Genomic DNA, 14,505 nt, shown 5'->3' with positions numbered 1-14,505 from the left:
ATAAATGTGTATTCACACATATATACCAATAGCTCCTTTCAATTCCATCTATCCAAGAAATAATCATTTTCCTGTCTTGCATGTATGCAGGTGCATATGAGACACTGATATCAGGGTATGCAATAGGAGCTATAGGCATAGCCGACGGTGAGCGGGGGCGCCATTCTCGTATCTGTGTTTAGGGTGCCAACCTCCGCTGGTAGGTAGAAGTTGTCTTTAGGCACGATCAGTAGGGCAACAGTAGAGTGCACAGTTGTGTGTTTTATGTGTTTATCTGTGTGTAGATGTGTCATGGTTTTATATTTATTGAATAAAGTAATAATTTTTATCCTTAGTTTAATGAGATAGACCCCTTATCTCTAATAGGAAAACTTGAAAGGATTTGCGTCCCATATAATAGGTCCTCTGCAGCAAAGATGGACTTTTACACAGTTAAATGAAAAACGCAGATAAACCGGCACTAGGCACACATAGGACACTCCACACCACTTTTAAAACAGGAATTTGTTGCGGGATATCTGAAGTGTACAGACAGTAATCCAACGGCGGTGCTCCACTGAAGAAAATGTATATGAGCAATCCACTGAATAAAAGAAAAAAGTGGCACTCACCAGGAAATGCTGTGCAAGAAATCGTCCTTTATTGAGGTTTCACCACATGACGAACTTTACAAGGAGAGGCGGTTGGTACGTAAGAGGGTGCGGGGAGTGAGGGTAGGACTACGGCCGTTTCACGCTCGTGCGCTTCCACGGGTCCAGGTGCACACATTAAAAACGTCATTTCCTTTATAGGGAACTAGACTTAATTACGTGAGTGAAAATAAAGATGCAATACATAACTGTGCAAATATCGACTCTAAACAGTATTGCTCTTGGATCCAATATCAAATATATCTTAAATTATTAAATAATTACATAAATTCACATTTTAAAGAAATATCGCCATGTCCAATTTATCATTGAGACCAAGAGGTCCCTGCGCATTGGTCTTAATAATCCACCTCGCCTCTCTTTGAAGTAATATTTTATTGTGGTCTCCACCTTGCGGTGGATATTTGACTACTTCCAGACCTGCAAATCGCAATAAATTTGGATTCGAATCATGCAGATCTCGCATATGCTTAATTAACCGAGGGCAACCTTTACCGGTGGATATTGAATTATGATGTTCTCTGAATCTATGGACCAAAGGGCGAATAGTTTTGCCGATGTAAAAAAATCGGCACGGACAAAAAATAATATAAACTACAAATTTCGTTTTACATGTAATAAACTGACGGACTGAATGATTAACCGCTCCAACACGTATAGGATTATCCAAATATGTAAGATGGCAAAAGTTGCAATTCCCACACTTATGATTTCCCTGTGGGGTAAATTTCTGCAACCAATTATTCCGAACAGGCAATAAGCGATTTTGTACTAAAAGATCACCCAAGTTCTTAGTACGTTTATAAGCAAAACGTGGGTGACTTGCGGTAATCTCTGCCAAATCTCTATCGCTTTGAAGCACATGCCAATTTTTATTGATGGCAGAGTGAATATCTCCGTCCACAGGACTGTGTGTAAAAGTGAACACAAATTTTTGATAATCATTTTTTTGAGAAGGGAACTGATTTGTACTCTTCCGATTTCTCAACAAATCATTTTGTTTAAGTTTCCCCACTCTTTTTTCCGCTGCTGATAAAATGTTAGGAGGATATTTTCTTTTTAGGAAATTAGTTTTTAATTCGGATATTTGGTCGTTGAATACTGCATCATTGTTATTAAGTTTTCTATATCGCACCATCTGGCTATAAGGTATACTTCTCTTAGTGTGGGCCGGATGTGCGCTATTGAAATGCAGCAGGCTATTAGTCGCAGTTGACTTTTTATGCACCCGTGTATTCAACTTACCATCCACGATGTCGATTTTTACGTCGAGGAAATCCAAAGAATCACCTCCAAAACAAGCGGTAAACTGCATGTTCTCATCGTTCACATTATTGAGGTGGGTCACAAAGGCATCAAAGACATCTCTAGGACCATCCCAAACCATAAAGATGTCGTCCGCAAATCTCAAATACGTACGTATATATTTTATAAAAGGGTTCATTACTGATGTTATGTATTTTTCCTCGAAGGCAGCCAAGAACAAGTTAGCAAAGACACATGCAACGGGCGTACCCATTGCAGTGCCTGTGCATTGCAAAAACCACCTATCCATAAATTTAAATGCATTGTGCGAAAGTACAAATTCGAGACTCTCTGTAATAAATGCTATAAAATCCTGGTCTTTATCGGTGTTGAGCAGAATAGTACGTATTGCCTCTATACCCTTGGCCTGCGGTATCCTTGTATACAGACTGACAATATCAATGGATACTAAAGAAAAAGTTGGTTGCCAGTCAAATGATTGTAATACGGACAAAAACTCCCCTGAATCCTTCACAAAGGATTTTACATCGGCAAAACTATTCGCCCTTTGGTCCATAGATTCAGAGAACATGATAATTCAATATCCACCGGTAAAGGTTGCCCTCGGTTAATTAAGCATATGCGAGATCTGCATGATTCGAATCCAAATTTATTGCGATTTGCAGGTCTGGAAGTAGTCAAATATCCACCGCAAGGTGGAGACCACAATAAAATATTACTTCAAAGAGAGGCGAGGTGGATTATTAAGACCAATGCGCAGGGACCTCTTGGTCTCAATGATAAATTGGACATGGCGATATTTCTTTAAAATGTGAATTTATGTAATTATTTAATAATTTAAGATATATTTGATATTGGATCCAAGAGCAATACTGTTTAGAGTCGATATTTGCACAGTTTTTATGTATTGCATCTTTATTTTCACTCACGTAATTGAGTCTAGTTCCCTATAAAGGAAATGACGTTTTTAATGTGTGCACCTGGACCCGTGGAAGCGCACGAGCGTGAAACGGCCGTAGTCCTACCCTCACTCCCCGCACCCTCTTACGTACCAACCGCCTCTCCTTGTAAAGTTCGTCATGTGGTGAAACCTCAATAAAGGACGATTTCTTGCACAGCATTTCCTGGTGAGTGCCACTTTTTTCGAAAGATGAACTTTTATGTTGAGATTGCAGCCTGCCTATATAGACCTAAGCTGTCCAAGCCAAATACCGTATTTTTCGGACTATAAGACGCACCGGACCATAAGGCGCACCCCAAATTTGGGGTGAAAATTGCAGGAAAAAAAGATTTTTTTTTTTAATAAGATCGGGGTCCATCTTATTGTCCGAATTTACAGAATCTTACCTGAGGGCTGGCGGTGGCAGAGCAGGGTCACAGAAGGCATGGTGTCGGCAGAGGTGGGGTGATGCGGTACGGCGTGCACCTGAGCAGGGTCCCTTCCTGCTTAGGTGGGTGACGCCACAGCCTGGTGTCCATGGGAGGGTTGCAGCAGTGGTTACCGGCAGAGGTGCTGGGATGAGGAGGTGCTGGGATGAGGAGGTGCTGGGATGAGGAGGCGCAGTGAGAGGTATGGCGTCAGAGGGGTCCCTTTCCCCGGTGAGGTGATGCAGCAGCCCGGTAAGCAGCAGAGCCGGGTGAATCCTGTTGTTAGCAGTGGTGGCGGCCATCTTCCCGAGGCCGCGCGTGCGCAGATGAAGCGCTCTGCTTCCCGAGGCTTCAGGAAAATGGCTGCGCGTGCGCGGATGAAGATCGCGGTGGCCATTTTCCTGAAGCCAAGAACTTCAGGAAAATGGCCGCCGCAATCCCCATCTGCGCACGCGCGGCATCCCTCTAACGAGTCGTGCAGTATGACTTAGGATAAAAGCCAAATCAGTTCTCATGCTTCGCACTGACTAGGGCCAACAGCCCGAAACACCGTGTCTGCGAATTGAGATACTGATTTGGCTTTTATCCTAAGTCATACTGCACGACTCGTTAGAGGGTTGATTGTGACTTGTAGGATCGCTACTTCCAACAGGTGGCGCTATAGAGTTAAGTCCTCTTTTTCTCAGAAGAGGCAATTTGCATTAGTAACATAGTAACATAGTTATTAAGGTTGAAGGAAGACTTTAAGTCTATCTAGTTCAACCCATAGCCTAACCTAACATGTTGATCCAGAGGAGAGCAAAAAAAACTCATGTGGCAAAGAGTAAGCTCCACACTGGGGAAAAAAATTCCTTCCCGACTCCACATACGGCAGTCAGACTAGTTCCCTGGATCAACGCCCTATCAAGGAATCTAGTGTATATACCCTGTAACATTATACTTTTCAAGAAAGGAATCCAGTCCCCTCTTACATTTAAGTAATGAATCACTCAATACAACATCATACGGCAGAGAGTTCCATAGTCTCACTGCTCTTACAGTAAAAAATCCGCGTCTGTTATTATGCTTAAACCTTCTTTCCTCCAGACGTAGAGGATGCCCCCTTGTCCCTGTCTCAGGTGTATGATTAAAAAGATCTAAGTGTGGTCGAACTAGTGACTTGTATAGAGGTAAAATTATGTTCTCCTCATGAGCATCTATGCCTCTTTTAATGCATCCCATTATTTTATTTGCATTTGTAGCAGCTGCCTGACACTGGCCACTAAATGTGAGTTTGTCATCCACTCATACACCCAGGTCTTTTTCATTGATGGTTTTGCCCAGAGTTTTAGAATTAAGCACATAGTTATACATCTTATTACTTCTACCCAAGTGCATGACCTTACATTTATCCCCATTAAAGCTTATTTGCCATTTATCAGCCCAAGCTTCTAGTTTACATAAATCATCCTGTAATATAAAATTGGCCTCCTCTGTATTGATTACCTTGCAGAGTTTAGTGTCATCTGCAAATATTGAAATTCCACTCTGTATGCCCCCTACAAGGTCATTAATAAATATGTTAAAAAGAAGAGGGCCCAATACTGACCCCTGTGGTACCCCACTGCTAACCGCGACCCAGTCCGAGTGTGCCCCATTAATAACCACCCTTTGTTTCCTATCCCTGAGCCAACTCTCAACCCACTTACACATATTTTCCCCTATCCCCATTCTCATTTTATGTATCAACCTTTTGTGTGGCACCGTATCAAAAGCTTTTGAAAAGTCCATATACACTACGTCCACTGTGTTCCCTTGGTCCAGTCCGGAACTTACCTCTTCATAGAAATTGATCAGATTAGTCTGACAGGAACGGTCCCTAGTAAACCCGTGCTGATACTGGGTCATGAGTAGTGTTGAGCATTCCGATACCGCAAGTATCGGAATTCTGATACCGAGATCCGATACTTTTGTGGTATCGGGAATCGGTATCGGATCCATATTACTGTGTAAAATAAAGAATTAAAATAAAAAATATTGATATACTCACCTCTCCGGAGGCCCCGGAACATCACCGCTGGTAACCGGCAGCCTTCTTTGCTTAAAATGAGCGCGTTTAGGGCCTTCCATGATGTCACGGCTTCTGATTGGTCGCGTGCCGCTCATGTGACCGCCACGCGACCAATCACAAGCCGTGACGTCATTCTCAGGCCCTAAACTCCTCATTCTAGGAATTTAGGACATGAGAATGACGTCACGGCTTGTGATTGGTCGCATGGCGGTCACATGAGCGGCACGCGACCAATCAGAAGCCGTGACGTCATGGAAGGCCCTAAACGCGCTCATTTTAAGCAAAGAAGGCTGCCGGTTACCAGTGGTGATGTCCAGGGGCCTCCGGAGAGGTGAGTATATTGATATTTTTTATTTTAATTCTTTATTTTACACATTAATATGGATCCCAGGGCCTGAAGGAGAGTTTCCTCTCCTTCAGACCCTGGGAACCATCAGGATACCTTCCGATACTTGGTGTCCCATTGACTTGTATTGGTATCGGGTATCGGTGATATCCAATACTTTTCGGGTATCGGACGATACTATCCGATACCAATACTTTCAAGTATCGGACGGTATTGCTCAACACTAGTCATGAGGTTATTCCTCTTCAGATACTCCAGTATAGCATCCCTTAGAATACCCTCCAGGATTTTACCCACAGTAGAGGTTAAGCTTACTGGCCTATAATTTCCGAGTTCAGTTTTTGTCCCCTTTTTGAATATTGGCACCACATTTGCTATACGCCTATTCTGTGGTACAGACCCTGTTATTATGGACTCTTTAAAGATTAAAAATAATGGTCTATCAATGACTGTACTTAATTCCTGCAGTACTCGGGAGTGTATCCTATCCGGGCCCGGAGATTTGTCAATTTTAGTGATTTTTAGACGCCGCCGTACTTCCTGCTGTGTTAAGCAGGTGACACTTAATGGGGAATTTTTGTTATCACTAGTCATATTGTCTGCCATGGGATTTTCTTGTGTAAATACTGATGAAAAAAAGTAATTTAGCATATTGGCTTTTTCCTCATCCTCATCCACCATTTCATCCAGACTATTTTTAAGGGGGCCAACACTATAATTTTTTTTACTTTCTTACTATTTACGTAATTAGAGTAAAATTAATCCCCAAATATTCTTTCTCTGGCAATGAGTCTCTGTCTCAGTCTTAGCTGCCTTGATTTGCTTTTTACAGAATGTATTTACCGTAATTTTCTGTATTTATTTAATGCCTCCTCACTACCTACTTCCTTTAATTCTCTAAATGCTTTCTTTTTGTCACTTATTGCGCCCCTTACAGCTTTATTTAGCCATATTGTTTTCCTCCTATTTCTAATATGTTTATTCCCATACGGTATATACTGTGCACAGGTCCTATCCAGGATGCTAATAAACGTCTCCCATTTTCTTTGTGTATTTTTATGTCTCAGGATATCGTCCCAGTTAATTGCACCAAGATCATCTCTCATCCGTTGGAAATTTGCCCTCCTGAAGTTTAGTGTCCTTGTCACCCCTCTACTACACATCTTATTAAAGGATACATGAACTTATTATTTTGTGATCCCTATTCCCCCATTAGTACTGCCAGCAATTTTTTTTACAAAGGTGCAGAAACCTAAGGCAAATTTATTGTCCACTTACTGTTTCCTAAAGCTTTGTGTGCACAATGAATTTTTGCCGCTATTTAATTTCACTGCTCAAAAAAAAAAAAAAATCAGCTTGTGAGTCTACACAAAGCGGCTTTATTTAAAACATGACATACTAAAAAGAAACAAGCGTGTGTGTAGTTAAAAACTAATGGAAAGAAATGCAAGCAGCCTAATTTACTTAATACATGCATTAAAAAGTGTAACATTAAAAGCTCATCCTTGCCATGTTGGTTCTAATGAACTCCCTATCACAAAGCTTTAGATATACTCCCTATCACAAAGCTTTAGATGAGAATTCCTTATAAGTGCACTTTTGGTAACACCGTTGAGTCATGCTTTCAATATTTTAAAAATATTGCATCTTCTAGATTTTGGCTTTTTTACTGTGGCTTTAGGTACACTTATGAAGAATACAAGCAAACTGCTGACTGGCTCATGTCCAAGACAGAACATCGTCCTGCAGTGGCCATTGTACTTGGCTCTGGGCTTGGAGGTCTGGGTGAACTCTTAAAAGATCAGATGGCCTTCAATTATGGTGACATCCCAAACTTCCCACACAGTACAGGTATGGAAAATTTGTATTAATCGTGTAAGGTTTATGATCTCCAAATCCCTTGTTCATTTTGTCCTGAGATTAAGGTAAAAGGATCATACACTCCGATCTCCTGCCACGAACACGCCACATAATTTATAATGACTCCTATATACATTTGTACTGATTTGTTCTTTTTCCTGAATTTTGCAGTTCCTGGACATGCTGGTCGTCTTATATTTGGAAACTTGAATGGGAAACCATGTGTTTGCATGCAAGGACGGTTTCATGCTTATGAAGGTTACCCACTGTGGAAGGTGAGAACAATATATACTGTATACAATATAACCAGTATGGGGATAAAACAATTGCTTAGATATTATGGTTGTCCACATGTTCTCCGTTATTTAGCAAATTGGTTGTAAACTGTTAGAGAGAATTCCGGATAAATTTAAAGGTAATATTCCCATCTCCAAGATCCTATCCCAGTATGTAGTAGGTGTAGTAATATTCTCTAATATGTCCAATTAGAAATGTAATAAAGTTCTTCTGATGCAGGCATTGCAGTAGATTGGGTATCTGTGGTTTTGACCACTCATATAGTGACAGTTAATTGCTAGTGGTCGTAACCATGGATACCCAAGCTATTGCAATGCCCTGCAAATGGGGTAAGCGACATAACAAATCAGAAGAGCTATAATACTTTTCTAATTGGAGGTATTTGCAAATATTATTATTACACCTACTACATATTGGGATAGGATCTTTGGAGGTGGGGCAGTAGATAAGATTTATGGTTCTCACAATCGCGTTTTAGAAAACTAATGTTATGAGGTTGTAACTATTCTTTCCTTTTTGCCAGGTTACATTTCCAATAAGGGTTTTCCGCCTGATTGGAGTTGAAACACTAATTGTCACTAATGCTGCTGGAGGACTGAACCAAGATTATAGCATTGGGGATGTAATGGTGATAATGGATCACATAAATATGCCAGGATTTGCAGGACAAAATCCACTCATTGGTCCTAATGAGGATAGGTGAGCATTTGTATTACTCTGACCTCATGTTTAAAAGGGAATGGTCTGTTGTAATTAGATTAATGGTGTTATCTCCATATAATAACCCCTATCTAAAGGACTTGGGGTTCAACTTTTGAAAAAGCCACTCACAGCAGGTACATTGGAAATGTAGTATACATGGCTCCCAATAAGATGAATACAAAACCGTGTAATTCGGGCGAAGTCCTCTCTATGATGTCTATATAGCCTAACAAAGCACATGTGGACCGGGCAGGGTCAGTCTTGTTAATCCACGTAAGGCCGGGGTCACACTTGTGAGTTCAATGTGAGAAACTCGCATCAAGTCCCAGCACTGTCGTTGGGACCGGAGCATTCAGCTGCACAGAAATACATGCAGCTGCACACTCCAGTCCCAAGTGCCGGTGGCAGTGCTGGGACTTGATGCGAGGTTCTTCTGTTGAACCCGCGCGAGGTTCTTCTGTTGAACCCGCGCGAGGTTCTTCTGTTGAACCCGCGCGAGGTTCTTCTGTTGAACCCGCGCGAGGTTCTTCTGTTGAACCCGCGCGAGGTTCTTCTGTTGAACCCGCGCGAGGTTCTTCTGTTGAACCCGCGCGAGGTTCTTCTGTTGAACCCGCGCGAGGTTCTTCTGTTGAACCCGCGCGAGGTTCTTCTGTTGAACCCGCGCGAGGTTCTTCTGTTGAACCCGCGCGAGGTTCTTCTGTTGAACCCGCGCGAGGTTCTTCTGTTGAACCCGCGCGAGGTTCTTCTGTTGAACCCGCGCGAGGTTCTTCTGTTGAACCCGCGCGAGGTTCTTCTGTTGAACCCGCGCGAGGTTCTTCTGTTGAACCCGCGCGAGGTTCTTCTGTTGAACCCGCGCGAGGTTCTTCTGTTGAACCCGCGCATTATATGCAAAAGGTTTTCATAATTCTAACTTCCAGAACTGGTGTTTTTTAATTTTGGATCACCGGTATTTTTTTAGGGAACTGCGATCCAGGATGTTTATACTGTATGTAGTCCAAAATTGTAGCAAAATTTTCAGCTCTGCATGGAAAAAACAAACACTCAGCTAACTCCAAGGACAGAATAATAAGTCTTGGAAAATGGCGACACATTCTACTTTGTACATATAACCTCATACATTTGATATTGCTGAAAATCATTATGACCTGGAGATTTTTTTATTTTTTTTTCTCCCATTCTTGTTTCTCAGTACGTCATGTGGTAAAATAAATGGTGTAATTCAAAACTAAAAGTTATGGCTCTTTGAACTAGGGGAGAAAAACCAAAAGCTCAAAAACAAAAAATGTCCTGGTCCTTGAAAGGTTAACTGTTAGAATTTTAGCTCTTTGACTTTGTTATAATGGCGGGAAATCAGACTGTTTAACCCCTTAAAAGAATAGGGGAGGGGGAAGAAAAATCCTGCATGCTATAAATCCAGAATCACATTGCTGCATAAGGTGTAATCATTTTTCTTCCTTACTAACCACCGATGGTCTCTTATAAAGGTTTGGTCCTCGGTTTCCCCCTATGTCTGATGCTTATGACAAGGACCTGAGGAAGTTGGCTTTGGCTGTTGGGCAAGAACTGGGATTCTCAGAGAAGATGAGGGAAGGAGTATACTGTAGTCTTGGAGGACCCAATTTTGAGACTATTGCTGAATGTAAATTCCTGAGTAGCCTTGGAGCTGATGCAGTCGGTATGTAAAATGAATCTTAAAGGATGTTTTTTTTTTTCCCTCAAACGAATGAAATATGTATACAATATAATGTGAAGTCTACATTTATTTAGAACCACAAAGAACTTAGAAGGCTATTCCCGTCTGTCAGATACAGTCACTGACGAAATGTAGGCCATTAATCTAATTTAATAAAATGTTGATGCCATTTGTGTCCCTTAAATAAATATAGCCACTATGCCCACTTAATGTAATCTACTATTGTTAGTGCCCCAGAAATAAAATCACAAATTCAAAACTCTCCTACACTCCCATGCTGTCTCCTACAACTCTTCTACAGAGCTGACTATAGCTTCCTGCAGCACCACTTCTTTATTCAATTGTACCTGTGGATGCAGTGATCCAATGCAAGAAGTCAATACTGAATCACTGCTCAGATGTGTGAAAAATAATAAAAATCCTGCATAATGTCTTGGGTGCGGAGGTTTACGGGTGTCAAGATCCTTAATTTCAGCCATGACCATAACTGACTAGGCTGCGACCACTGTAGGTGGAGCTATAGAAATGGCAAAAAGCGGTTGAGCCACCTTATTTTTGCATATCCTAGTGAAATGAATAGGAGCTATAGAAACGGCATGACTTTAAAAGCTCTACTACAAATGTGCAAATGTAGCCATGTTTATCACATTACATTGAAATTGCATTTACCTATTTTGTCTTTTATCAAGGGATGAGTACAGTGCCTGAAGTAATTGTGGCAAGACATTGTGGTTTAAAGGTTTTGGGAATATCCCTCATTACAAACAAGGCAGTGATGGACTACAACAGTGAAGTCACCGCTAACCATGAAGAAGTGCTCCAAGCTGGAAAAGACAGTGCCAGATTCCTGGAGAAGATGGTGACTCTCCTGCTAAAGCGCCTTGAGCTGAACAATAATGTGTTCTAGAAAGTGTCCTGTATGGTTGGAGGAGGCACTGCTTCTCCATCTTGGCGATTGTATTTAGAATTATTGACCATTGCTAAGTAACGGTAACCTCTTGGCTGTGCACAGTGTTTCTTTACCTATAGGGCACCGTTCTCTACACATTTCTGTATCCGCCGGCTATGTAGAGAACCAGATTACATTCCTCAGTTATATTATCACAACTCAATCCTCTTCTGCTCTCCGTTCCCGCGATCACTCTTGTAGATATCTGTGTATATGAGCTGACGGCTGATAGTACCTTTTTTGCAATATCATTGTTACACTGAAATTAATAACTTGAAGTTAATATTTTATCATTATAAATACTATTTATTATTATTTAGAGCCTTTTGTTGACCTGTTTACTATATATATATATATATATATATATATATATATATATAGTAATCTTTTTTTTAACAATCCTCACTTAATTATGAACATTCACAATGGTTTGGTTATGAATAATTATGGAGACTTGAATTTCATGTGATAAGATAGAGACAATGTAATTTTTACAACTTGTGAACATCAAAAATACGTGAGGTTTTTAGACCGACTTTACAGTACTGTATTGCTTCAAGTATAAATTGCCTGTACTCTTCCATATATGGGTAACTGGTGTATATCATTATGGTACACGTGCAGAACATTGGTCTTTCACAGTATTAGGGCTAAGCAATCTGTCTACTGCAGCCCTAATAGTACTTGTACTTCTGGCGAATCTCCTGTAGAGTTGAATGGGTCCAAACATGGTTTCCACACATGCAGAGTAGTTGCTTGTTTACATAATTTACTTATGAGCTGGCCTTTTTACAAAAGTCCCTTATTAATATAGTCTTAAATACAATAGAAATTGGTATTCTACACACCCAATCATTCTTCATAATGGCCTTTTACTCTAAGGCCAGTGTCCAACTTGCAACTGCAATGCGAGAAACTCGTGCGAGTCTCTCGCCTCAATACCCGGCACTGCCGCCGGCACTCGGGACTGGAGTGTGCGGCTGCATGTATTTCTATGCAGCTGAACGCTCCGGTCTGAACCGCCAGCGGCAGTGCAGGTATTGAGGCGAGAGACTCGAGCGAGTTTCTTGCATTGCAGTTGCAAGTCGGACACCAGCCTAAGGGAGGTTTACAGAGTTTCAGAAAAATGCACCAATAACTACACCAAACTAAGTAAAGATATGAGTGAAATCCTTTCAGATTTTTATTTTCTTTACATCCTTAAAGATACTTTAAAAACTGAAGTGTAAACCTGTGCGGAAGGACCTTCTTAATCTTGTTCTAATGACCTTTAGAAGAAAAGCAATTTGTACACCTATCCTGAGTACTGTAGCTGTGTCATTTAATCACTCCTGCAGTCTGTACTATAGAAACCGATTTACAGAGGGTTTTGCTCTGTAAGACATTTCTATTTTTTTGTGTAATATAAGAAATGTTTGACATTCCTTCTGCATCTGAAATACTATATACCTCTATCCTTTGTATATAACTTAGAAAGCTTAAATAAAATGGCGATGGACCACAGATACCTTCTGTGTGTGTGGTTTTTTTTTTTTTGTATAACTGGCCTCAGTATTGTGGTTTTTCCTATAATCCATAACACTCTCTTCAATTGTAGGATTTAGACTAGTAACAGATTGTCTTCACAGCAGTGTTCCACCTTACTGAGCCCTTCTTTGTGTAATCTAAAAAGTGAAACTGTGATAACCCAGCACTCTGCAATATAATTTTACTTTTCTCTCCTGGATAGTGCCATTAATTCCACAGTGCTTTACAGACATTATCAGCACTGTGCCCATTGGGGCTCACAATCTACAGTGCTCAAAAAAACAAAGGGAACACTTCAACACAATGTAACTCCAACCAATTTATCCTGCCATTGTGCAAATGGACCAGACAACAGGTAGAAATGATAGGCAATTAGCAAGACCACCGCTGCAGGGGGAGACCACAGACCAATTATCTGTTCTCATCCTTTTTGGATGTTGTTTTGGCTGTAGAAGAGTAACAATCCAGCATCAGGACTGCTACCTCCTCCTTTGTAAGAGGAGGAGGAGCAATGCCAGACCTCTGCAAAATGACCTCCAAAAGGCCACTAACATCCATGAGTCTGCTCAAACTATCAGAAACACTCTGAGGGCCAGATGTCCACAAGTAGGTGTTGTGCTTACAGCCCAACATCGTGCAGGGCGACTGGCATTTGCCAGAGAACATCAAGATTGGCAGGTTTAGATTAACAAAATATTCAAGTTGAAAATGTTTAGTGATATAAATTGTGTAATTCCATGAGCACAAAGCCACATAACAATGGTCAATGAAAATCAAAATCATCAACTGAGGATTGGATTCCAAATCAACCTGAAAAATCAAAGTAAAAAAATGGAATCTGTAAATTTATTCAGGGCAACAGATGGTCTGACTCGGTTTTGTATATGGCCCCTATAGTATGTACTCCCCAAATTGTCTGGGCTTCTTCATAAGATGGTATCCTGGAGAATCTTCTCCCAACACTGGGTCAAGTGAGAAGTGAGCTCCTACTCAGGCTGTGGCACTACTAGGTGCCGTCAGATGCACTCATACATAATGTCCCAATAATGCTCAACTGGATTCAAGGCTAGAGAATGTAAGGGCCAGTCAATGGCTTTATTACCTGCACCATCCAGGAGGCCAGGCATTTTCCTGCACCAATGTTCAATCACCTGGAGAGGTGGATCTTAAAAGCCTTTGGTGTGGTTGAGCAGTTGTTTTATAGCATTGACAGAATGCACTAGTGCAGTTGAGTGATCCAGTTGGAATAACAGAGGCTGTTGTACCAGGATCGCAACTCGAAGAGCAGAACTGGAACCACGAGAACTGATGAAGCAGAGTTGGAACTACAGCAATTTGCACATCAGAGTTGTAATCCACAAGAAAGCTGAGCAGTCTATGATCAGAGCCATAGTAGCAGAGCTGAGTTGCATAAAAGGTTCAGATGCAGAGCTGGTCCAATGAAATAAGAGTTAAAGGGAACCTGTCACCTGAATTTGGCGGGACCGGTTTTGGGTCATATGGGCGGGGTTTTCGGGTGTTTGCTTCACCCTTTCCTTACCCGCTGGCTGCATGCTGGCCGCAATATTGGATTGAAGTTCATTCTGCATGCAGCCAGCGGGTAAGGAAAGGGTGAATCAAACACCCGAAAACCCCGCCCATGTGACCCAAAACCGGTCCCGCCAAATTCAGGTGACAGGTTCCCTTTAATTTAGCATTGAGGAACTTATGTAGTGGAGCAGACAGACCTGAGTTTGAAGCAGAGTCCAACACTGCAGAGCTGGCACAGCAATATAGCACAGTAATACAGCACAATTG

General features: G+C 41.4%; 1 protein-coding gene across 2 annotated transcripts in view; it reads left to right on the top strand.

The window, feature by feature from the left end:
* The window catches only part of PNP (purine nucleoside phosphorylase), a 64,921-nt gene extending 52,232 nt beyond the window's left edge, over positions 1 to 12,689 (top strand). For both annotated transcript variants that reach the window (XM_077298122.1, XM_077298115.1), the window contains exons 2-6: positions 7,362 to 7,531; positions 7,712 to 7,815; positions 8,361 to 8,536; positions 10,024 to 10,214; positions 10,922 to 12,689. In XM_077298122.1, coding sequence (XP_077154237.1) covers positions 7,362 to 7,531; positions 7,712 to 7,815; positions 8,361 to 8,536; positions 10,024 to 10,214; positions 10,922 to 11,139 — 859 coding nt within the window. In that variant the 3' untranslated portion in view covers positions 11,140 to 12,689. The remainder of the gene's footprint in view (positions 1 to 7,361; positions 7,532 to 7,711; positions 7,816 to 8,360; positions 8,537 to 10,023; positions 10,215 to 10,921) is intronic.
* Positions 12,690 to 14,505: the final 1,816 nt, after the last annotated feature.

Source organism: Ranitomeya variabilis, chromosome 1 (assembly GCF_051348905.1).
Source record: "Ranitomeya variabilis isolate aRanVar5 chromosome 1, aRanVar5.hap1, whole genome shotgun sequence".
In the NCBI taxonomy this organism is placed as follows: Eukaryota; Metazoa; Chordata; class Amphibia; order Anura; family Dendrobatidae; genus Ranitomeya; species Ranitomeya variabilis.
This window is presented reverse-complemented; position numbering and strand designations above follow the sequence as displayed.